The sequence below is a fragment of the Nesoenas mayeri genome (genome assembly GCF_963082525.1).
Source record: "Nesoenas mayeri genome assembly, chromosome: 14".
Lineage (NCBI taxonomy): Eukaryota > Metazoa > Chordata > Aves > Columbiformes > Columbidae > Nesoenas > Nesoenas mayeri.
Window position 1 is genome coordinate 2,028,511 of NC_137556.1, and position 24,019 is coordinate 2,052,529.

At 47.1% G+C, this 24,019-nt stretch overlaps 1 protein-coding gene across 6 annotated transcripts in view; it reads left to right on the forward strand.

The window, feature by feature from the left end:
* The window catches only part of CSNK1A1 (casein kinase 1 alpha 1), a gene marked incomplete at its 3' end in the record, with an annotated part of 36,079 nt that extends 19,931 nt beyond the window's left edge, over positions 1-16,148 (forward strand). The window contains exons 6-11 of one of the 6 annotated variants that reach the window (XM_080353401.1): positions 1,645-1,784; positions 4,872-4,950; positions 5,943-6,017; positions 7,273-7,379; positions 8,265-8,413; positions 16,028-16,148. In XM_080353401.1, coding sequence (XP_080209527.1) covers positions 1,645-1,784; positions 4,872-4,950; positions 5,943-6,017; positions 7,273-7,379; positions 8,265-8,413; positions 16,028-16,122 — 645 coding nt within the window. Of the gene's footprint in view, positions 1-1,644; positions 1,785-4,871; positions 4,951-5,942; positions 6,018-7,272; positions 7,380-8,264; positions 8,419-13,555; positions 14,637-16,027 lie in introns of those variants that run through there. The other 5 variants (XM_080353403.1, XM_080353402.1, XM_080353404.1 and 2 more) reach the window with 5 other exon arrangements.
* Positions 16,149-24,019: the final 7,871 nt, after the last annotated feature.

The window sequence follows — 24,019 nt, forward strand, 5'->3', positions numbered from 1 at the left end:
AGTTCAGGCATTGCTTCTAGGAAAGTTGCATATGCAGTGTAGCGATCGTGTGGAGGCTTTGTACTATCTGCTTTAGGAGTTTAGTATCAAAATTGCTGATTTCCCAGTAGCTGGAGAACCTGTCCATGCTCCCTAAGTGAAGAACAACCTCTAGTGGTGGCTGTGGTGGGTGCAACAAAGATGAGACCCCCACATTCCTGAACTACGACCAGTGTAGTTGACGTAAGAACTTGGCTTTACCTGCTCTTGCTCCAGCCATTCTGGACTTGGAGAGTGACTTTCACTAGGACAGCACATGTAGAACTGCTCTGTGGTTGCATATAAATCATGACAAGCCTTCAGCTCAAGGTTTGCTGCTCCAACACTAGTGGGTGAAGAGGTTTTTAGCATGGTGGTTTGTTTTGTTTTTCCTGTCTAGACTACTATAGTTAGAAATTCATCTTCAATCAGAATTCTGAAACATACCTACCATGTGATTCAGAAACTTCCAGTCTTGCAGTATCTTCGATATTTCCATATCGAGTGTCACTTTATAATTCACTGCACTTCCAGTGTGGCCCTTTGTTTGAGTCTTGGATGCAGGTATAGCTGCATATCAATCTCCAGTACTTTTTTGCATTTAAAGCTGTATCTTCTGTTCTGGAATCACCATTGAGGTGATACTGAATAGTTTTTACTGAGAATTTCTTGAAGTTTGTCTTCTTTCCATCATCTCCCTCCCACACCCAAGCTACTTCTGCAGTATTCATTAATCTGTAGGGCTTGTAGTACCTGATCCTGTTGCATTAATCCAGCGCTGGAATCGGGAGCTCAGCCTGATATGTAGATTGAAGACTGATTGCTAGAATTTGAAATGTGCCTTACGTACTTCTGCCTCAGCTTTTTTTGCCTTAGTCCTGAAATCTTGTCACAAGAAGGTACTGTCTGGATTAACCTTTGTAGATAGGCTGGCTGTTAGCACGCTAATTAGCACACACTCAGTTGTTGCTAAATACCAAATCATTGAGCAAGCTTGGTGATTAGAAAGCTAAATTGGATTCCATGTACTAGGCTCTAGCTTCCTGGCTGTATTAATATCAGCAAGTGTGTCATGCTGCTGTGATAGCGTTCTGGTAGTCTGAAAATGAGCAGATGATTGAAAGCAAGATGCCTTGGTTGCTGTTGAAGGTTTTGGCCTCGTGCTCTGCAGAATGGCCAGTGCTCTTCAGGAGACATAGAGCAGAATACAGGATGTGCATCATTTGCATTACATTGCTGAGCTGCCTTTAACTATCTGGATGTGTAAACTCTAGCGCGAGGGGTTTTGGGAAGTGTGCTTCCACACATAGTAGTTTCCTTCCTAAATTGTGCACTGTAGTTATTGAGCTAATGTGATACAAACTACAATAACAACATAATAGTTGTAGATGTGAGATACAGATTAGCGCAATCTAATCTATTCTACTGGATTGAACTAATTCACTGTTAAGTTTTTGAACTGGCTAGTTAAAGCTGGTTGTGATTCTGCACTGTTACTCTGCTTCCTCTTAACTGTAGGCTGTCACATTGTGTGGATGTCTTAAAAATGTTAATGCCTTGTGAGAGGTTGGAGATTCCTTGCATTGTATAGAAATATAATATAACCTATTTTCATTTTTCTTGAAGTTATTCCTTATTGACTTTGGTTTGGCCAAAAAGTACCGGGACAACAGGACAAGGCAACACATACCGTACAGAGAAGACAAAAATCTCACTGGCACAGCTCGATATGCCAGCATCAATGCACACCTTGGCATTGAGCAGAGGTGAGTTCAAGGAATCATTACTGTGCTTTTGGAGGCAGCAAGATGATCTTATTTGTAAGATTCTGATGTGTCTGAACTAATTTAACATGAATAAGTGTATATATCCCTTTGCAAGTCTTTTTGTCTGCCTATGTAAGGGTAGGGGAAGAAGTCCAAGCTCCTAATTTGCTTCTTGAAGAGGGTCTGAGTTTTTGCAGACATGATATGGACACACTGCACACTGGGTTGGGTTGGGTTTGTTTGTTTGGGGTTTTTGGGTGTTGGTACCTATTGATGCTGCTACTGACTGGCTTGATGAGCAGTTCTGTAGCCAGGAGGAGTATTCCAGAGGTGGTGTCTGTGTCCTGTTTTCTCACTCTATCTTCAAGTTAGTAAACTATTGTTTATCCTTTTACCTGCAAGCAGGACTTAAAGATCTTCACTCACATTGTGTTTTGGTTTCTGGTATCCACAACCATAGTTGTGGCTCTGTATATATGTACACAGGGGTAGGTGGAGGGTGTATTTGTATTTTTGAGCTTTGCTTAATCAACAAACACGGTTTTATCATCTGGATCAAAAGCATATTGCCGCTTAGCAATGGCCTGGTGGAGATAACACTTGAGGTTGTTTGGGAGAGGGTGTTAGGGATTCACGAGACATGAAGCCATGTCTCTTCCTGATCTGTATGCCTGGACATTGTAATGTGTAAGTGCAATAGTGTGGCTTTACCACACGATGCTGAGGTCACTTAGACATCGTTAAAATTGCCATGTCTGTGCCTCTGACCTTCATTTCAATCCAAATGGGGGTGACAGAATTTCTAGCAGTCAACTTCAACAGAACACGTAACTTAAAAATAGCTGGTGCTTTAAAATGCACCGCGTTCCCCCTGTGCTTTAATTTTATTAAGGTTCCTTAAGTGTATCTTATTGTCTGCCAGTGTCATTATTTAAGCCTACTTGACATGTGGGTGAGATAGTCAGGTGTCACTTCTTCAGTAAGTATGTTTCATGGAACCTAAGCTGTTTGCTTAAGGGAATAGCTGTGCTAGAACCTTAGAGTGAGGGAAGGGAGCTGCAAATCACTAATGCCTTTGAATTTAGTTGGAGGCCTTGGAATTTAGTTGGAGGCCATCTCTGCTGGTACTGGGAATTCTGATGTAATTAGAAATGTAGCTTGGTGCATGCTAAAAGCTTTTAAACTGTCGAAATCAAGCCAACAGTGAGACAATATATTCCTGTAATCAAGAGAAACCAGTCCTGAAGCTATGGCAGAATACGTCAGCTGTTAGTGCTGTACATCAGCTGTTAGTGCTGTACTTTAACTGTTGCAGAACAGATGTCCCTGTACATAATGACAGCTGTTCTTGGGGAGCTGTTTGCAATGTTACCTGTTTCTTTTTAATGATGGAGAGTATTGTCCTGCTTGCCAAATCCCGAAAATCACTTCTATCAGTATATCCGTTACAGATTTACAGAATTAAATGTTTCATACTAAAAAACATGAAATTGAACATCACAACAACGAATGGGACGGAGGATAGAAACTATTAATCCCTGTTTTTCTTCTGAATTTAACACTGCCTTCTCATAAAATGTAAATTCATGTCATGGCTCCACATTGGTTCACTGAATCCTGTTGATTATTAAAACCTGAATTAGCAAGTTTTTCAGGCTGGAGTTTGTGGTCTTGGTATCATTTTTCATCCTTCTGTCTTTGGCTGTGGTTTCATGTTACAGCTGAGGTGACCTTGGAGCCAGTAGCTGTCAAGGGAACTGAACCAGTCCCTGGGCACAATTAGCACGTTTTTGCCCTTGTGGTGAAATGGTTTAGGGAGCCAAGCTGATTTTCTTGCGGCAGATCTCCCTGGATTGGTTCCCCAAAGGGCCAGAGAGCTGGAACATGCGTCGAGAGGGTGACAGGCCACTCTGGGGATGATTAGTGGTTATATTGGGTTGGCCACAACATAGAGCATCACTTCTTTCCTCTGGTACCAAGACCTGGAGGTAGATCTGTCCAGGTTCTTACAGATGGGTCTCACTTAGAGGGAGCTGGTGTAGGTATAATCCTGTTTGCAATACTCAGCCTTTTACTCCCTTGTGGGGCTGGTAGGTGCGCAGTCTTTCCTGCCGCCACTTAAATACTGTTCTTGCACATCTGCCTGGGTGGCAAAGCAGCAGCAATACCTGTCAAGTTCTCTTGATAAGGGAGCTTGGAGGAGAAAAAGAAGTTATTGTTCTGCCTCATGTTAACTAAATGGCAGCTGCAGTCAGCGGAAAAACCTGACTCTAGCACAGCTGGGGAAAGGTAACTTGGCCAAGAGGGAAAACAATTGTGGAGCATTTTTTCCACTTCAGTGGACTGTACTAGCCTGAGTAATGATGAGAACTGTGTGGCAAAGTACAGTGGTGTTCGTGTGTCTGGAGTGTGGATCTGGAGCATATGCAGTACAGGAAACACTGGATGCCTTTTTAAATGAGAGTTTGAGTGCGAATTCTCACTGAAGTCAGTGGGTAGATGACTGGGATTCTCCAGCCGCCTTCAAACAGACTTGTGGGAGGAGAGCAGGGGCACCTCTCTGTGTGCACCTTTCCAAATATTACTTGTCTTTAAAGATCATGGAAACAATTTGGGGGTTTTTAATAGAAGTGAGGGAAGAAAAGTTCTGCACTTCTGGGGCTAAATGGTCAGTATTGGTCCCACACTGCGCCTCAGGGAAAAATCTTCCCTGATGGAGTTAAGGCGCATCCTGTATCTCTGTTACAATGTGTTCTGTGCTTCCTGCATGTGAAACTTTTGTTTCTATGCAAGCTACATAATTAAATGGGCAAGACATTGGAAAACAAAGAAAAGGAAACATTCAAAGTTAGGTTTCCCTTGCCTGAAGAAAGAGTAGGATCTGTTCCTGCTTGTAAAGCCTTGTTGCATGTCTGCCAGTGGAAACCTGAACTGCTGGCTGGCTTAGCTGCGTTAGAAAGAGACCTTCTTTTCTAACCAATGCTTAGATTTTATTCCTTTTTTTTCTTTTTTGAATGCTCACACTATGTAGAATAAAGTGCGAAATGCCCAAATTTGTAATTAATTGTGTTCATTCTCTTTCTCCAGTCGTCGGGATGACATGGAGTCTCTAGGCTATGTATTGATGTACTTTAACAGAACCAGTCTGCCTTGGCAAGGATTAAAGGTAGGTTCTTTTGCTTTTTTTTCCCCACCCCTTTTTTATAATGTTTGGTTATGGTGCTTCTGCCTGCTGATCTGGATATGTGGTTGTATATAATGTTTAGCTTCAGTTATACAAAGCAGTTTTTCCCAAGCCACGATATTTATAGAATATAGAAGAAAGGTTCTTTCTGCTTCTCATGTAGTGGGCAAAATATGTATTGTTTGACTGCCTTAAAATTTATACAAAACAATAGCTTACATCATCTTTGCAAACTATTATTGTGCTGTTGTAGGCTGAGGCCCTCTTTGGGAAATAAAAAATAACATTGTTAGTGGTTTTGGAAGTACTGCAGAGAGCATGGAAAGAAACTCTCACCTAGCAAGTTCAGCCTTAGTGATATCTCCAGTCCACTTTATAGGATGACTGAATAATTATTAGCTGCAATGGGCTTGTTTCAATTATGGTTGTGTATGGTAGTCAAGTACAACCACAGCAAATACTTATTTCTGTTATATAGACTTCAGTGATTTGTTTTCATTGTTGTTCTTCCTCCATGTGAGAGTTGTGTAACTCAAATGGTGTTGCAGCTGCAAGTTGTCTAAAAAGGCAAGTGGCTCATGAAACCCTAGAGCTCTCAGCTGCAGATGAATGTAATGGCTGCGCACCGAACCACGCGCCGGCCCCTCAATGGGGCACCGAGTGGGAATTAATAGAACTTTGGCAAATGGAAGCGCAAGTCTGGTCTGTTTAACGGACAAAAGCAGCAGCCAGGACTGCACGAGCTGTGCCATGTGATGGAAGCATTAGACTGCGACAAATGGTATTAAACCGTGTCCAAATCTTAATACCAGATTGACCTTCATTCTCTTTGCAATAAGTGTGTGGGACTTGGAGATTTCACATAAAATACTTATGGTTGACCAAAGGATTTTTGTCTTTTTTTTTTTTGCAACTGTCCTTGTTAATCCAGTGTTGCACAATATCTCTTATATTGTGACCTACATGTTCCACAGGCTGCAACAAAGAAGCAAAAGTATGAAAAGATTAGTGAAAAGAAAATGTCCACTCCTGTTGAGGTTTTGTGTAAGGTAAGAGTTTCCCCATGATGTCATACTGTGAAATTAAGTGTTTTGTTGTTTGTTTTTTGTTGTTTTTTTTTTAAACTAGAGCCAATGTGTTAGTCTCACTTGGCATTTGCTGCTGAATAACAGTTCTCTGGCAGTTGTGGGTGCCTCGTGTTTGGCCACCCAGCAAGGCCGTCAGTGTGTGTACCAGGGCAGGCAATCGCTGCTGGTTGTTGGCGTAGTTCATGCCACGATCATTGCAGTTCTTGGTGCCTCTGGGCTGCACGAGCTCTCCAGCTCTCTCAGGTGAAGCTTATTCACTTCTTCAGCTTCTACAGTGAAAACTCTACCTGTGCCCTCTTGGATAAATAAAACCAAGGTAGAGCCATATAGATTTCCTTTATATACTTGTTTCTGCCTCTTGAGAATTGTTCACATTGTCTTCTGTATCTCAAATAGAGGCTGTAGTGGAACTGCATGTCAAGTGATCTTTAAAGCCACGTCATGGAATGATTTTTTTCCATGACTGTCCTTTGGCTCTTAAGATTTCTCTTTAACTGTGGCAGCCACATGGTTGTTAACAAAGGTCCTTGACAACATGTGGGATTTTCACCCATCAAACAGCAGCACCAAGGGTTGCACTCGCTAGTCATACACATTTATGTATTCTGACAGTCTGACAACATCTTCCAACCTGCTGAACTGTTGTACCCCCTGCGTGCTTGCTTGTGGTACAGCACTGTGGTGTGTTCTGTTACCTGCTAACACACAGGCTTTAATGTAGTGTTAAATCCATGAATATGGAAAGCGGGGAACCTTTAAAAGAAGTCTTCATGGTTTAAATCTTCACTTGACAGTGGTAACTGACCTTGCCTCTAGTATGCTCAAGTAGATTATCAAGGAAACATGAGTGGAATCTTTTAAGAGACAATTACTACTAATTTCAGAGACCTAGTTAATAAGAACTAGATTTAATTAGGATTAATGAAGTGCTTTAAATATTTTCTGTGTTGAGATTTTGGTAGCAGAGGACTTGTAATTGCATAATATGCATCAGATTCTGGGGAAGGAATGTGTACCTGGTAACTCGCTGATCAAATCCACTTTCTGAAATACAGAATAAATTAATAACTAGAGGCAAAATGGAATTTACATGTATGAATTTTCAGCCAGTTTTTCTCTGCCATTATGGACGGAAATACAGCTTTTTGCCTTCTTACAGGGTTGTTAGAAGCTTTTTGCTGCAAGCCATGGCTTGATTAACACTGTTGATTTACAGGGATTCCCTGCAGAATTTGCCATGTATCTGAACTACTGTCGTGGCCTGCGCTTTGAAGAGGCACCAGATTACATGTATCTGAGGCAATTATTCCGTATTCTTTTCAGGTCAGTCTCGAAGTGGAAAAGCACAGAAATGTCAGTGCTTTACCAGCTGGTAACTGCTCTGTGGGACGTGCACAGCAGAAAGTTGCTTTGTATGTGTGTGGTGTAGGGAGTTCTTTTGGGGCTTTCTTTCCATTTCAGAGTTTGAAAAGCTGTTTAAAGGACCCAAAAAATACTGTTCAGCGTTAAACAGGAAGGAAAGATCCTCTTGGTTTTGAGTTGTGTGATCTGACCACTTAATGCTAGAGGGTTGAGCCCATCATTGAAGCTCTGTTGCAAGTAGCTTAAGCAGCTGACCCCTCAGTAGAAGCATGTGAAGCTTTTTACGTTTGGAGAGCGGTGATGGCACTGGCAGTGGTGCCCAGGACATGGATTTCAATGGAGGGGGACAGTGCTGTTTCATTGAGCTTATTAGAGAACCCAGAACACAAACTCAGCCTTCTGGAGTGAGCAGCATCTGTCAAAAGAAGAGCTGGTACTTATCACTCAAGGGTCTCCCTCCAGAGTTCTGGAATCCAAAGCAATTTTTATGTGATGATCTACAATCCTGCAGTCTCTCCTTAAAAGTATAGATTTAGAACAAACCAAAAATGAACAACAACAGAAAAAAATACTGAGGCAAACAGATGAGCTGGGTTGTGAGAAACTGCTGCTTCTGCAAATGCAGACTTTTGTGTGAACAGGGAAAAAATCTCAGCTTGATCGTATTTGGGCTTGCTTCAAGAATGCCTTTAAATTAGTGATACGTGGCATATATATATACTATTAATAATCTCCAAAGTGGCTTAAAAAGTTAACCTCTAGTTCTGGGCTTTCAACGAAGGCTTGATATTAGCAATAAAGAAGTTGTTGGGATGTGTTACAGTGAAGCATTTTGCTCTTTTCTAGGACCTTGAACCACCAATATGACTACACGTTCGACTGGACAATGTTAAAGCAGAAAGCAGCACAGCAGGCAGCCTCTTCCAGTGGGCAGGGGCAGCAGGCCCAAACCCCCACAGGCAAGCAAACTGACAAATCCAAGAGTAACATGAAAGGTTAGTAGCCAAGAACCAAGTGACGTTACAGGAAAAAAGAAAAATTGACACTAATTTGGACAATGTCAGCAATTTAAGTGTTAGATCAAGGAGGTGGTTTAAAAAGCATATTCGGCTGTTAATTGACAAAAGCAAAAACAAAAGACGTCCTTGGAGAATTTGACTACTAACTTTATACCAAAATGTCCTTGTTCTTCATATCATTTCTTCTGGGGATGTTGGGTCATTTTAACCACTGCATCTTTTGCTCCTACATTAACCACTTTCCAAAAACAAGAAACTGACTTGGTGTTGGGAATGTGACATTTTTATTTATTTTTATTTATATATATACATATATGATATTATATATATTTATATATATAAAACATACAATCCAAAATCCTAGACCTAACACTTCTTAAGGGATAATTCTCATTAACTAGGTGAGGATCTAGAGACTTTGGGTTCTGCTCTGTTCCAGCCGGTATAGTGACGTGGGTTTGCTTCTGGTCTGTACGCCTCAAACATGGGAAACAGAAAATTGTGAATGGTCTGGCTTCCTCCAGTGGGTTTACATTGGGAAATCTGGTCCAGAGTTAAAGGGAAGGACCAGTGAGCTCCAAAGGTCTTGTTTAAATCACAGAACAACCCCGAGCTGCTGGGGACGCCAAGTCACAATTTTCTGAGGTGTCTGGGTGCTCTGGGGTGGGACTGCAGGTCTCTTGGTTATTGTTAATGTTTCTAAGTTATGGTTTCAAAGGGAAATGTTGTGAAATGTTCAAGATGGAATTGTGTGAAAACTGAAAACTGAGTTCTGAAAAGGCACATTCAAATATTTTTTTTATACGTTCTAGAAGTTTTTTGAAGTTTTTGTGAGGTAAATCTGCCAGTGTCAGTCTGGTAAGTCACTGGAATGCAACTGCTACAGCTGGTGACTCTTACAGCCAGTCCTGGCATGAAACGGATCCCTCAACTTGAGCTGTGGATAAAATTGAAGCTAATGGGTCTGTTTGAGTAGAGAAGCTCAGTTTGAGTTAGTGCTGCTGAGTTGGCATATTGAGGTATTGCTGCTGCTTGGGACTCTTCAGTACATCCTCGTCTTGACTATCATTTTTATATATGTAAAATCATGTATGAAGTTCATGTGGCCAACTTGGAAGTCAAAGAAATGCAGAAGTGTTTAGTATCCTTACCCAAATATTGTTTTTCATGTATTGTGGCCACATTCAAACATTACTGGGTGGCTTTTGTCAAAATAGCTATCCGAAAATACACCACTTCTTCATTTTTCTGGATGAAGTAAAATACCTGCCGGTCTTTCCAAGACTCAGTCTGAAATGGTTCCTTGAAGAAAAGAGACTTCCATTGGATACCATTAAATACCAGGTTCTTTGAGGCATCAGTTGTCCAGCTTGTTTTGCTGATGGATATTAGAACTCTGCAAGCTCTAAACCAGTTCCCTCAGCTGTAACACCGGTATGTAGCAGACTGGGTGATTAAGGCTTAGGTTGCTTCCCAAAATACAGCTCAGAACCCAGTGCTGAGCCCAGCCCAGCGCTGGCTGGGTGTGGTGAGCTTGGCTGTTAGAGCAGGAGGGAATAATTGGAGCAAAAATGCAGATTCTTCACAACAGCTCGTGTTGAAAGCGAGCATCTTACGGGAAGTGATGCTCTGTAAACAGATGCTGTCCTGAAAATCAAGTTGTGTCGCTTGAAATGCTGTTTTGCTGGTGCAGTATTCTGAGGTTTGATGTGTCGCTCTCCTGGCTCAGGTGATCTCTGACCAAACGCTGTTCTGTAAGCGAAGAAAAGGTCATGATTATTACTTAGCTCCGCTTTCCAGCAATGGTTTGATGACAGCGCAAAGCTGACTGACAGCCATGAGTAACGGGGAGCCTGCTTTGCAGTTAAACCTTATGGCCCATTTCTGTTTCTTGATGGACCTTCCCCATTGCACTGTCCCCGAGTAACGAGGCCCATCGCTGTAGCCATGGAGTTGTTGTTTTTCTAGCAGAATTCTGCTAGCAGTCACAGGAGAATGACTCCTTCCTCTCCCACCTCCCCATCGTGAAGAAAAGGCCTGTGACCTTTAGGTGGATCAAGCTGTAATGTCAGCGAAACATTGAAGTAGTGCTTGTTGAACATCTGAATGCTGCTTCCCCAGCTTCCTAAAATAGTTCAGTCTCTTCATCAAAGTGAAGATTCCAGATTTCTAAAACTCTATGTACTTTTTGTGGGAAATACTGCCTGTTAATGAAGATTTCCTGAAAGCAGCGAAGCTGAAGCAGGAGGCTGCATGGCTTTTATGTTGCTACCGCATTGAGGATTAATGAAATACCTGGTTTATTTTTTCCAGGGTTCAGTTAAACTCTCATGTAGTTCCCGTAGCAAAGCCCATGCTCAAGTATCTTAAAAGGCTTCACAGTGTCAAACTGTACACCTCTGGTAACCATATCCAGTTTAACGAGAGTACTGGAAATAGCAGTTTACAGGTGCATTAATTGGTTAAAATCTTAAATACACTGTGAGTTCAAATCCTATTGAAGATGTGCATCTTGGGAGTGGAGAAGGGGGGAGTGTGAAATCTTAATTCTTTCAAGTAATGTCCAGAGATGTGAGGGGATAGACACCTTCTTAATCAACAACATACATGAATTAGATGATTTGGATGTACAATGTGTTCATTTAGAGATATTCCTGGCTGCCTGAACTCATATCCATATTAAACCATCTCACTGAGTCCAGCAGGCTGAATATTCTGTTTGGTTCCAGAGTAGCCTGTTCTGTCAATGGCCTTTTTTATCTCTTCCCCGTCCATTTCTCTGGAACTGTGCAGTGTCTTTTGTAACAGTGGGATCAGCTGGTTTGAGGTGGTTGGCGGTGACCTGTGCGAACAGCCGCGGCTGCTCTGCTGACTGGGGAGCTCTTGATCTCCTGACAGTGCAGCAGTTGGGGTGCGATAGGTGACAGTGCTCACACTCCACTTCCCTCCATCAGAAACCTGACTCAGGCAGCCAGTTTAAGTCTGTTCTGTTCGCAAGAGGTGTTTGCAATTCTCTTCAGCATCGAGCTCTGTAAGGCTGTGGGCAGTCCCATTAGCATTCACTGAACGCCTCTGGTGGCGGCGGTCTCTCAGAACAGACTAGTTCACTCCTTGAGATTTATCCAGTTGACAACTCAATACGTTTCACTGCCTGTCTCTGCAGCTGCTTAATAGAGAAAATGTTTGAACTCAGAGGAGCTTCGCAAAATATGACAGTCCAGTTACTCTTCCCCCATTGATAGATCTGCAGCCATAGTAATAATGAAGCAATTTGAGTGTCCCTCATGTAGCACAGAGATTATCAAAGTTTTGGGTAACACCCTGGAGGAGCAAGGAGTGATGAATGTGCAGATCTGAGCTGGCTGTTTGTATAGTGAAGGTTTGTTAGAGAGATGCTGGCATAAACTCTTGTGTTTCCTTCATACTGACCAAGTCTTGTGCTGCACAAATGTCTTGGCATCTCATTTGGCAGCTGGGGCTGGACTGTGTTTGGGAATGCTTCTGTGTGGTCTTAATAGGCCTTGCAAGGGATGTTGTGGGTTTAATCCAGTTCTCTGTTGCTCTCTGTAGACTGGGGCACTTTCTTTCCCATAATGTCCTGGATTTGAGATGATCTGACAAATAGCAGCATATCATTTGTTCACATGTCCTTTGTCCTCGGGTTCAGGATCCTGTTGTCATCTGAAACATCCAGACTTCTAATGCAACGAGTTCTTTCCACACCGGGAGCACACTCCTCCTTTGGTGACTTAGTTTTGGCTACTTTGATGGAGAAAATGGCTCAAGTGATGAATCAGTGTTCACTGTTAAACACACGAAATGGAAAAACAGTGTAACTTGTATGCATCAAGTAAGGGTTGTGGGCAGCTTTATGCCAGTTGAACTGAGAAATCACTGTGGTTTCTGTGAGATGTTGCACTCAAGTGGGAATGACTTAGTTCTGGTGCAAGATTTATTTTATTTGATTTTATTTTTTTAGATTTGCTAGTGCTGGCTGAAGAGAAATGTCCTTCTGTGTGTTAGGATCAGGTTCAAACAAAGCTATTGAATCTCTTCTGAATTACCTGTAGCCTATTCTGGAAGAGTTAAAGCTGTCTTCTGGATACTATCCAGATACATTTTTGATGGAATGTCAGGCTGTGTTTAATACTTGTTTGCACTTGCTTCTCTCTGGATGACAGCACACACTAGAGCTGAGCCCAGCTTTGTCTGCACTTCACTCTGAAGAGATTTCTGTTGCAAAAACTCGGAGCTGTTACTCAGATCATTCATACACGGACAGAATCCCTTGCTGTTTGGAGGGCGTCCAGAACAGAAACTTGCTTGGCAAAGTAACCTTTGGTTGAGGCTCTTGTTACCTGTGTAAAGCACAGTGCTAGTACCTGGGTCACCAGGAATGAGTAGAAGCAGTCACATGAAGACTGGCTTAGCTTGCAGTAACTGGTTCTTTGAGATCCGTGTATGTATTCCTTTATTCTGCCTTTTCCACAATGTCTTGTAATTTGAAGTAATTGCTCTTGAAGCCTCCCTTCCCCTGTCACATGAGTCATTTCGCTTGTCCTTCCAAGGACAGGAGGTTTGCTGTGTTCCTAGTCACCACCAAAGGTTCTCGCTTCTATTCTGGCTGCCCAGAGCACACGGTACATGTGAGCGTGCAGTGAGCACCAGTTACTGTAAGGTAAGTTCTGTCCGTGTGACACCGGTGCCGCGTCTCTGAAGAGCACCACTGCAGTCATATGACAGCTTGACATTCAGGGGTATAAACACAAGACGCTGCAGACGAGTAGAAAACAATCCTATGAAATTACATCCTGCTTCGTAGTGGCAATAACACATCTTGTTTTCAAACTGTTGCTCTGAATTCCTGTTTGCGGAATGTGGCGTCCAGCTGGTGCGCACGCCCGCTTTCCAGCAGCAAAAGGTGTGTGTTTAAAGTACAGGGTGGTGGCAAATGCTGGATCGCTTTGGAAACGGCCACCAGGAGCTCTGCAGTTCTGAGACACAGCAGCATTTTCCCCTTTGAACGATCATAACTGCTGTTTAATTCTCCTCCTACTGTGAAGGCTGTTTCTCATTTTCATCCCGTATCAGTAAGTTGCCCTTGTGTTTATCTTGCAGGTTTCTGAACATGGCGAGGATGGGACAAAGCAGAGCAGATCGGAGCAGGACTTGTCACTCCCCAAATCCTAGAAATTTTAGTTCATACATACACTTGCCAGTGGCTGTGGGCAACCATTTACTTGGTGTAAAGAACTTAATATCAGTATAAACTGGCTCTGGGCAGTGTCAATGATGCTGCACTTGGAGTTGTAGCAGCTGTAATTGTGAATATTACTGAGATAGTGAAACATGGTGTCCAGTTTTCTATTGCATTTTTTTCAAGTGGAAAAGTTAACTAATGGTTGACACACAAGTGGAGAAAATTGTGCATATGCCAATTTTTTTTGTTACCTTTTTACTTTGAACTACACTGCTTATGAGATCTCATTGTTTTGGAAGAATGGCATGAACAGTCTTCGGCAACAGTTGTGATAATTGTAAACGCTCACAATTGTGCACTCTTTTCTGGTTATTCCTCCCTGGGTTTTGAAAGTTGTACACTTAAAACATTCTTAAAGTTGTTGGCTTCTATGTGCAACATACCAAGCCAGCTGACATGGTAGTAACCAAAGATTCCAGTTTTTAAGCGTATGAGAGACTCTGCCTGCTTACCTGTGCTAGAAATAACAGCATCTAAAGTGAAGACTTAAGAGAAACTTAGCGACTACTAGATAATCTTTAGGACTCTGCATTAACTCTATAATGTTCTTGGTATAAAAGGAAAAACAGCATATTTGTCACGAAATTTAGTTAACATCTTACAACTGAACCTGTATGTAAGTTGCTTAGATAAATGTAATCACTGTAAACATCTATATGATCTGGGATTTTGTTTTTATTTTGAAGCGGGAGCTTTTTTGTTTACAAGTTCATTAAAAACTAAAAACTGTTTCTGTAAGGAAATGAGATTTTTTTTTTTTTAATTTGCTTTGTTAATTCAGTTTAAGAAATCTACATTACCCTGTTTTTAAACCAACTTTCAAGGCCATTTGTTAGGCAAAAGGAGTCATATTTCCTTCTAAATCATTTTAGATTTAGTGTTGTAACTCTTCCTCATTTTGTTTTTAAATAAATTTTGTATTTTTTCCTTGAGGGAGAAGGGGCAGTCTTGCGTTTTTATAACTTGTTGTTCGAGACCAGCCCTCTGGACCGAGATTGGCATTTTTAAAGCGAAACGGCGTCTTTTGCAGGCCCGGCGCGGGCGGCCCCCGCGCGCTGCCCCGTCCTGCACCGCCCGCACTGACTCGTGATGCTGGTTTTAAGAGAAATCTTTGAGTGGAGTATTTGGATGGTTTTTAAACCAAGGCATTTTCTTTCAAGTTCTTGTGAAGTGGATCTGAGCAGATTGACTGTTGTTCTCGGGGACAGCCTCGCGCCGCGCAGCGTCACCCGGTTACTGCGCGGGCTGTCTTCCTTCTCACTCCTATCCTAGCCCAGCTGAAAGAAAGAAATACTTTTATTGCTGGTAATTCTTTAATAGTGTAATTTATTCCTTTATAGCATGTCAGAATAAATTAAAAAAATGTCTGAAAAAGCTGCCAGATGCCTATTGTGTAAATGTTGTTTGTATGTTAGCTTGTTAGACAGTTTCCATGCATGTAGCAGGGTTCCTGCTCATGGTTCATATTTTTACTGTTTGAAAAGGTCTCTTTCATTTCGCAAACGGTTTCTTCAAGACCATAATACTCCCACTGTGCGCTTGTCACCGAGCGGTGATGTGGATCAAGGCCGCGCTCCTCTGTGGTCACTATGCATAACTCCCTTCACGAGAAGGATCTGCCCTGAGAAGATGTTAAACTTTAGCTGGAGAACACTCTGTGCTAATCAACATTTCTATAGATAATCTGGGAGTACGGGGGAGTAAAGTCTTGACGGGCTTTGGAAATATCAGTGCACATTTGGAAATGTGTGGGTCAGAGCGGTCGCTCTCTGTTACCTGCATGGTGAAAGAAGAAATGCAGCCCGTTCAGGCCGGGATGCTTCGCTGGGCTCTGAGTGTTGCCCTAGATGAGTAAGGATGCTTTACAAGCAATGCCTCATGAAAACGTGTGTTTCAAAGAACTGGTGTTTAGAATACCATGATACGTCTTTATGATTTCCACTGTCCAGGCAATGCAGCTGACAACACGCGTTGGCAAAAGGGGAAGGAGCATCACTGAAATGCAGCCTTGGCAGCTGTTTTCAAAGTGACTGCTTGGAATTGGTTTTGCACCACTTTTCTTGCTTTGACAGGAGGTATTTGAAAATCAGAGCAAATCGTTTGGTTTCGGGAGAATAAATTATTTCCTCTGTCTGTTAAATTTACTCATGACTTTGAGCAGGGTTTTAGAAACAAGCTGCCCCATAAGCAAGAACGCTTCCTATGCTTGGAGTGTCAAAATGCATTTGGTTTGTGGTTCCTACAAGTGCAAGGCGCATCCTGCAGAGGGACACGGGGTCTGCTTAGTCCTTCAGACACACTGTGTTGATGGAGTTTGCTTCTGCACGCAGGTGTGAGGTTAAACTGTCGCTCTGTCGTGCTGCGTTGCGCAATCCAGCCTGCACCAGGTGTCCTGCACCAGGAACGGGATGGCAGCCTTCCCTAAAGAGACGCTGCGATACTGAACACTCGTTTGCTGTATCATCTACTTGGTTTGTATCAGAGACTTAAAACTGAAAGCATTAAAAACTATGTGGATCTTGATTTCTGGCTGCAGCTCTGCAAAGGTTTTGTGTTGGGAGGTTTATCTGCTGTCCTGATGAAAACTCAAACCGCAAGCAATCCCAGGCCCTTCACAAGGAGTTATCATTGTAACAGGGGCCATGAAGTGCAAGAACTACAACTTCATGTTCCCTGGAAAGTGCTAGAATTCAGGCAATGATACTAGGCTGGGACAACAGATTCGTAGTCATCACACCAAGCTGTGTGCAGAGTTTCGAATCAATTTATTAACCTCCTTACAGCAGCTCCGAGAGGGCTCCTAAGGCCACGGTTTAAAGACTTGCTTAATTTGGAGTGGGGAGTGCTCATACGTGCAGCATACTGGTTCATTATCTTTAACCTATTTAAGCCATTCCTTCTTACAAGCAATTTGAAAGCTTTTTTCCTTTTCTCCCATAAAAGGCTCTGAAAGAAGGGCAGGCTGCTCAAGGTTTCGGTTATTAAACATTGCTGCTTTGCCTGCTGTTCTGTGTGGTGCTGGTAGTAAGTGATGAATTCAAACCCTGGCTGTGCTGAAAACACCATCAGTCCCCAAAAGCTAGATACGTTTTTTAGTAGGTGTGTCAAGCCCGTCCATCCTCATTTATTTTGCCGATTTCTGTTGAATTCCATCTGTCCGGGGGTTATTTTTCAAGCTGTTGTGTTGACTTGTATCGTTCTGCCTGTTCTGTCGGCTTTTCCAGGTGTGTTGTTCACCCCACAGGGGCCCGTCCGTGCTTCGTGCGCCGTGCTGTCCCGCAGCAGGTCACGATTGTGCCGCGTTGAGCCGGAGCTCGGGCTCGATCCCTCCCAGCTGGAGTTCTTCCGTCATCCTAAGCTGCCTTTTTTGCATAAGGCATTAATTTCTCTTGACAGCATTCTTCCATTTAGAAGATTTGTTGCTTAGCCAGCTCCGTCAGCCCCATCTGCTCCTTACTTAATTGCAGTGAAATCATCATGATTTCATATCAGCTTGATGTCACCGTGTGAGTTTAGGAGCATGGCGGGCTGCAGGCTGGGCAGGAGGAGCTGGCGGCTCCGAGCGCCCGTGCCTCTGGAAACGCGGGGTGGGGAGGGCGCGGAGGAAGGTCCCACCCTCTTAATTGGGCCTGAATGGATGTGGCGTGTTCTAATGTGGAAATGGCTCTTTAATGCAATCCGTGTTATCCGGGGCTAAACAGGAAGGGGGGAGGGTGGCGCCAGGTCTGTACGCAAAGAATTGAGATGGAGTGTTGTGCCAGGACACAAGGTTGTTCGTCCTTCTCCGCTGCGTTAATGCAGCTTTTCCAAATAGACCAAGGGCCGTGTCCTCGGCCGTGAGGGAAAGGGGTTGTTGAAGGAACCGCAGTGGGCTCAGCTGCTTGGCTAAGCTCAGTACTAAAGGTGTGAAATCTTCTAAATGAAGCTGCTAACTTCACTTTCCGTGTCGTGAGATATTCTTAGATGTGACTGCTGCTAGTGCTGAATTCAGGTAGCAGCAAATCAGGAGGAGCTGGGGGATATTCTCACACAAGCCTGGGATGAGCAGATTTCCTAGGATTTTGTCCGTAAAATAACTGTGAAGGTGATGTAGCTCCTTTCTCAGCAAACAGCTGGGCGTTTTGATATCAGGGGCTGCTTCTAGAAGTACCTGAGCACACTCACTCCTAACTGTTCTGTTTCACCAGGAGTCTTTTGTTCTTGTTGATAATGCAGATCGTTTTGTTGTAGACATGGCTGCGTTTCTTCCCCTCTCAGAAGGATGGTGTCAGTGCGTGCAGCCGGCGGAGCGGCTCTTGCAGAGCTCTGAGCACCGAGGAGCAGGCTGCTCCCTCCGCTGCTCCCGTTTCTGCCGCCCTTGGAATACCAGTGAGCCTTGAGCTCTTTTGCAGATGAGACTTTGAACTTCTTTTTGAATGAAAGCCGTTTGAGATCATCAGAAGACCTTGGAGGGGTGTGAACGCTGTCGTTCAGGGTGGAGTGGCTTTAGATCTTTCCTTGCTGCAGTCAGAGCCCCTGCGTGTAATGATAAAGCTGAGCCTTATCCTTTACAGCCCTGTAAATACCCAGGGCAGGTGCTTGGCTGGGTGCAATCCAGATAAGCAGCAGAGGTGGGGCAGTGGCTCTGGCGTCTCCGCTGTGCTTTGTGGGACCTCATGGCCCATCACACCAAGAGCACAAGGAGCAAAACTTCCCTTTCCAGGTGTTTCTTTGGCACATACTGATGCCAAAGCAGCACAATGGGACTTTTCCAAATGAGACCCCCTGGGGTACCTCTGTGTACCGTACCCTGCTGTCTGGCTGGCTCGTCATCACTGCTGAGCGTGCTTCTCATGGATTTTGCACACCGATACTTCTGTTTCTTGACAGCGTGGGTAGTTTTAAAGGTTGTTGAGCCCATCTCTGCACATCCCACTGACCCGTGGGCCAAGTTGGGCTTACAGCTGGCTCCAGTGGTCAAAAGTCGTTCCTCACTGCTGGACCAAGCCAGCTGGCCTCTGCTGGCAGGGTTTTCCACCAGATCTGCATCTGGTGGCAGCTGTGGGTCAGGGAGCAAGGAAGCATTTGCCAGCCTTGGTGTCTGGGCAGGTACAGACAGGCAGTGCGGGAGGAGAGCACAGAGGAACTGGTGAGAGTCCTTTGAGCTGAGAAAAACCGCTCAGGCAGCAAAGAGCTGCGTTCCTGTGTGCTACAGTCTGTCCCCGGCGCAGCTCTGACTCGTGCTGAGCTCATTCCTCCTCCTCGGTGGCTGCCGATGTGGCAGCAGCTGCTCTTGGGCAGCAGGTGTGTTGGTCGGGGTTACCTGCCCACAGCGTCAGGAGTGTTTGTGCAGTGGAGCGCGTGTCCATGTTCCTTAAGGGCTGGTGCTCACGTTGCATGAGGCAGACCTGGGCACCTCCTGCATGGCACCGTTTGAACAGCAGGAATGGCCAGAAATCCCACTGACTCACATCCTGGAAGTGTTCGCCTTCCTTCCCGAGACCCTTTTCTTTGGGGGAAGAAAGATGAGGAGCCCAGGTGTGGCCATTCTTCCCTTGGGCTGCCCAGGAAGTATTAATTGCTGCCTTTTATTAGATGGACTTGTGCTACGATGGCCCTGCCACACCACTTGCATGTGAGGAACATCACTTAACCCTGTTTGTGTGGCAACCCCGGCGTGGGAAGGTGCTGCTGTGCTGCAATGGAGCTGACATGGTTGCAGCGAGTTCCCGGCTGGTCAGCCTGAAGCTATTAACAAATCCCATAAAGGGATGATGGGCTCAGTCGCTGCTCAGTGACCTTTCTCCCTCTCACTGGCAGCTTTTTACCCTGCGCCCCTTGCCCTTCCCTGGCCGTGCCGGGGGCTTCTGGTGGGGTGCACGCTGGGCTCTGCCGCTGCTGGTGGCACTGGCTGCTGTGCAGCAACCAGCAGGTTCCCGGGAGGCAAAGCACGGGCTTGGGAACTTGACGCTGATGGGAAGTGGCTTGTTTTTGCGTGCTGGCGTGCAAACAGCTCGCAGGGTTCTGCTCTGTGCTGCACTCAGCCTTTCCTACTGAAAGGCCATTGGGGTTTGTGAGCTTACTGCTCTCAACCCCAGTCCTGTGTCTCCCCAAAGCGCAGCTGCGGGCAGGGGTAGGATCCCTCCATGGCCACGGAGAGGTGGAATCGTGGCACTGGGCAGACTGGTTGGTTGTGGCCAGGGAGTTTATGCTGGGCTGGCTTTTCCAAGGAAGTTGAATAGGGGTGACAAGGGACACCTGGGCGTCCACCCTGCACAGTGCAGGGTGTGTTCAGATGTGTTCATGGCCCTTCCCAGGGCAGGGAGCAGTTCTCTAACGCAAGGCGGGTCCCGGTGCCAAGACTGCGCAGGCAGCTGCCTGTTGCTGTTTCCTAGAGGAGCCGTGTGTTCCCCTCCCGGGAAGCCCCGGGGGAGCTGCGTGGAGAGCCTGGCAGCGCCTGCTTGCTGGGCAGCCACCCTGTTCCCTCGGGTTCAGCAGCTGTGCAGGCGGTGAAAGCGGAGCTGGTGCGGGGGTTGCTGGGTGACCAGTAAACACAGCACAGGCAGCAGTGGGGGGGCAGCTGCCCTTCACCCCCCCTTCCTGAACGCGGGACACAGCTGTCCCCAATGCAGTGCAGAAGTGAAGGACCTGGCTTGGAGCGCCAACAGCAGTGAGCTCGGGGGTGCAGTCTGCCCACTTTGCCTGTAGCACACGACGCTGCCCCTCTGCCCCGAGCCCGGGGGCTGCTGGCTGCACAGGGTGGCTCATTTCTTACCCCAGCATTGGGTTTGGCCGCTCAAAGGAGCTCTGTGTGTGCTGAGCCTCCCAGGGGCCGGGCAGCCCAACACAGGGTCCCAGAGCTGCAGCATCCCATCGGGTGTCTGTCAAAGACCCAGTTCACAGCAGCTTCCCTGTAACCTCTGCTTTAAATACAAGATACTGGAGCGATCAGGGCACAGACAAACCTATTGCACCCTGGGCTTTTCCTCAGTGTGACATGGTGGCTTGAGTGGAGCGTGGTGGCAAACCTGCATGTTGGGGGGCTGTCTCCAGCAGGTAATGGGAGAGGACAGCGGTGCTGGAAGCAATCCTGCTGCTCTAAATAGCTTTGCCAGCTGCTGATGTTCGTTAATGTGGCTTAGCCGTGGTCCTGTGGGAATGCGGGTACTTGGGATCAGTGTTGCAAGGGAAGCTTTGTGGGATGGGAAGGAATCCCAGACCCCAGGGAACACTTTCCAGGAAAGAACTGCTAGTGCTCAGATCCTGTTTCTAGAAGGGCAGAGCAGCCTCCTGTGTGCATCTGTGGCTGCTTTTAATCTTGCTACAGTAAATGAGAGCTGGTGCTGAAGCCCTGATCTCAGCCTCTCCGCCAGCATCCTGGAGCTCCACGTCAGCTCTGACAGCTCTCCAGCCGCCCTGGGGCTGACTGCTGGCACCCGGAGACCTGCACGTCTGCTCTGGAGCGGGTTCAAACGCATTGGCACAGCCCAGAGCGTGGTCCCGTGTGCACCCTGCGCCCCTCACCCCGCTACTGGGGAGCAGCTCCGGGCACCCTGGCTGTGTGGGGGCAGCTGCTGCAGGGATGGTACAAAACTGCTGCGGCATCTCCCTCTGACCCTGCCTGCATGTCAGTGTGCCCGGCGAGCTGGGAGCGCTGGGGATGTCTGTCCTTGGACCTGCAGCTGAACCCCAGCAGCCTCTTTGGGACAAGCCCTGATTCTGCTAAACCCCCCATGGGGTCAAAGAGACACGGCTGTTCTGGAGCTGTGGGCAGAGCTGGGGCAGGACTCGTGTCCTCGCCGGGTCTGGCAGATCAGCTGTGTCTCTGCCTGCTTGTGTTTGGGGCATAGGCAAATGTCTGTGGTGCTTTGCATGTGGGTTCAAAATGAAGTATTAAGAGAGACCATTTTATACCTGCTGGATAACACAGCTCCATCTGCCCGCCCTCACAAACCGTTCAGGCAGTTCCTGGGTCCTCACAGTCCAACTTGAGAAATAATGCTGATTTTCTTTCAGCTGGGGAGAGAATAAGCTGTTCATTGCTTCATCTTGCATTAGGAGGAGCGTGGTAAATCCCTAGCGTCTAGTCTGGCTCTGCCTGATAGCTGGAGTGTGGAGGTGTTGCTGATGGAAAGCTGAGCGCAACATGGGAAGTGCTTTGGCTTCAAACGTGTGAGCTGCCACCCAGTCTCCTTCCTGCAGAGAGGCCCCCGGTGCGCTGTCTGCTCCTGATGGGCTTGCTCCTGGGCTTTCCCAGGCTCAGGAGCAGGAGGGGAAGCTGCCAGCTTAGGGCAGCACCCTCTCTAGCAGGAGAGATACGCATCTGACTCGCAGCTCCTGTTAGATAAGCGCTTCTCCTGTTATAACACTCTGGTTGGGTAGGACCAACGCCTACCTTTCAAAGCTGCCATAGCATTGAAACACCCCTCCTGCTGTCGGCAAGATTTCGTCAGGCGAATGCGTGCCCCACTCTCCCTCCCACCAGGGAATGTCCCCTCCTGTCCCAGCTCTCCCTCTCACCAGGGAATGTCCCCTCCTGCTGCGAGGAAGCTCTGGCTCCCACCTCCCAGCTGGGACCATCGTGTGTTCCCTGGTGGAGAGTTGCTGCTGCTGGGTGGGCTGTCCCTGCCCACGCACCCATCCTGTGCCCCCTCCTTTCTGCCTCTGGGGCAGCGGTGCTGGCCGAGCCCTGGCTGGTGGGCTCAGGAAGGAGCTGCAGGGTTGAGGGTGTTTTCAGACCGAGTTTCTCTTCCCCAGCCATAAGAACATTTAGGGCATTTCCTACAAACGGCTTCTGTGTCCCATACAAAGCTGGATCTCCTGGGCTGTGCCAGTTTTGTGCCCTGCTACCCCTAAGCAGCAAGCTCTGGCTCCTTCATCCCGCTTAGCCCAGATTTTCTTCTAAATTAGGTCACTTGTTAATTGAGGGTAAGCACAAAGTTGCTCTGTTTCTCCTGGTCCTCCTAGGCTGGGCAGACCCACTTGAGGAGCTGAGAGACCCGGGGCAAGGCTGAGTGCTGAGCACCTGGTTGCTGCTGCAGCTCTGCCTGCATTCTCCAGCCCCAGGACTTTGTTTGCCGGGGAGGGCAGGTCTGGGCTGACTCTTTCTCAACATCATGTGAAAGCCTGACCCTTGCTCATCTGTGGGAAGAAGACAGTGAAAGCAGGAGTCTGGGTTGTGGCTATTGTGGGGGAAGGAGGGAGGGATGGGGCTGTGTACCTCCACGGCGGAGTGCAGACAGGTGCTGTGTCTGTTCCTGCGCTTGAACATGCTGCTCAGCACAGGGACGCTGGTGCCAGGACAGGGAGAGGTGACAGCGGGGTTGCAGACCCCAGCAAGGGTTCTGGGGAGAGGGGACAGTGTGAGCTTTGCTCTTCGTGTCCCTCGTGCCGTGTTGTCGCTGTGCCCCAGCTGTGAGGGATTCTGGGGCAGCTGTGCCCCATGAGCCGGGCAGCTGCCGCGCAGGCTCCCATGCCCAAACTATGTGTGTGTGTTTAGCCTTCCCTGCCCGTTTCCATGCAGAGAGAGGCAGCTGCAGCCCCTCGTTCCCAGCACCGAAGAGCAAAACCCAACTGGGAGCACAGGCACAGCCAGCACATGGCTGCGGGACCTTTTGCTGCCCAGGGAGGGGTTGGGACAAGCGGTGGCTCAGGGTCTCACCACCCTGGTTATGACATTACCCCGTTCCTGGATGGTCTGGAGTGGCTCATGCAGCCTCAGCTGGTTTATCCTGCGCAGGAGCTGATCCCCAGCCCCAGGGTAGGGGGTTGACGCAGCCTCAGGGCTTGGGCGGCTTTCCCCCAGGAGGAGGTGCGGTAGGGCTGGAGCCTGGCCCGTGGCGCCGAGGTTGGGGTGCGCCATGAATTGATTCACAACAACCTGTGGGAGATGGTGGCGAGGGGAGCGGGGCAGGGCGCTGTGGCCAGCCCGCCCGCCGGGTCTGAGCCTGTGCAGCGAGTTGTGCGCGGCCTCTGCTCTCGGGGCAGGGCTGGCCAGACGAGCATCAAAGCCAGTCCTGGTCCCGGGCCCCAGGGGGACTCGGGAGGAGGGAAAGCAGTGGGAAACTGCGCTGTTGGCAGTCGGCTTGCGCCGCCTTGGCCATCCCTGGGTGTGATTTGGGTTCCCAGGGTGCCGGGGGGAGCAGGGCTGGGTGAGCCGGCTCTGCCTGCGTGCTGTGCTGTGCCGAGCAGGTTTGGAGCTGCTGGGCCTGCTCACCAGGGTGGGGGGACCAGGAGATGCTGACAGAGGAGCTTTCGGTCAGGGGTGAGTGTGCAGGGCCGTGCCTCCCGCCCCGGGACAGCTGGGCACGGCTCTGAGCACCGGTGGCTCTGGTCACAGTATC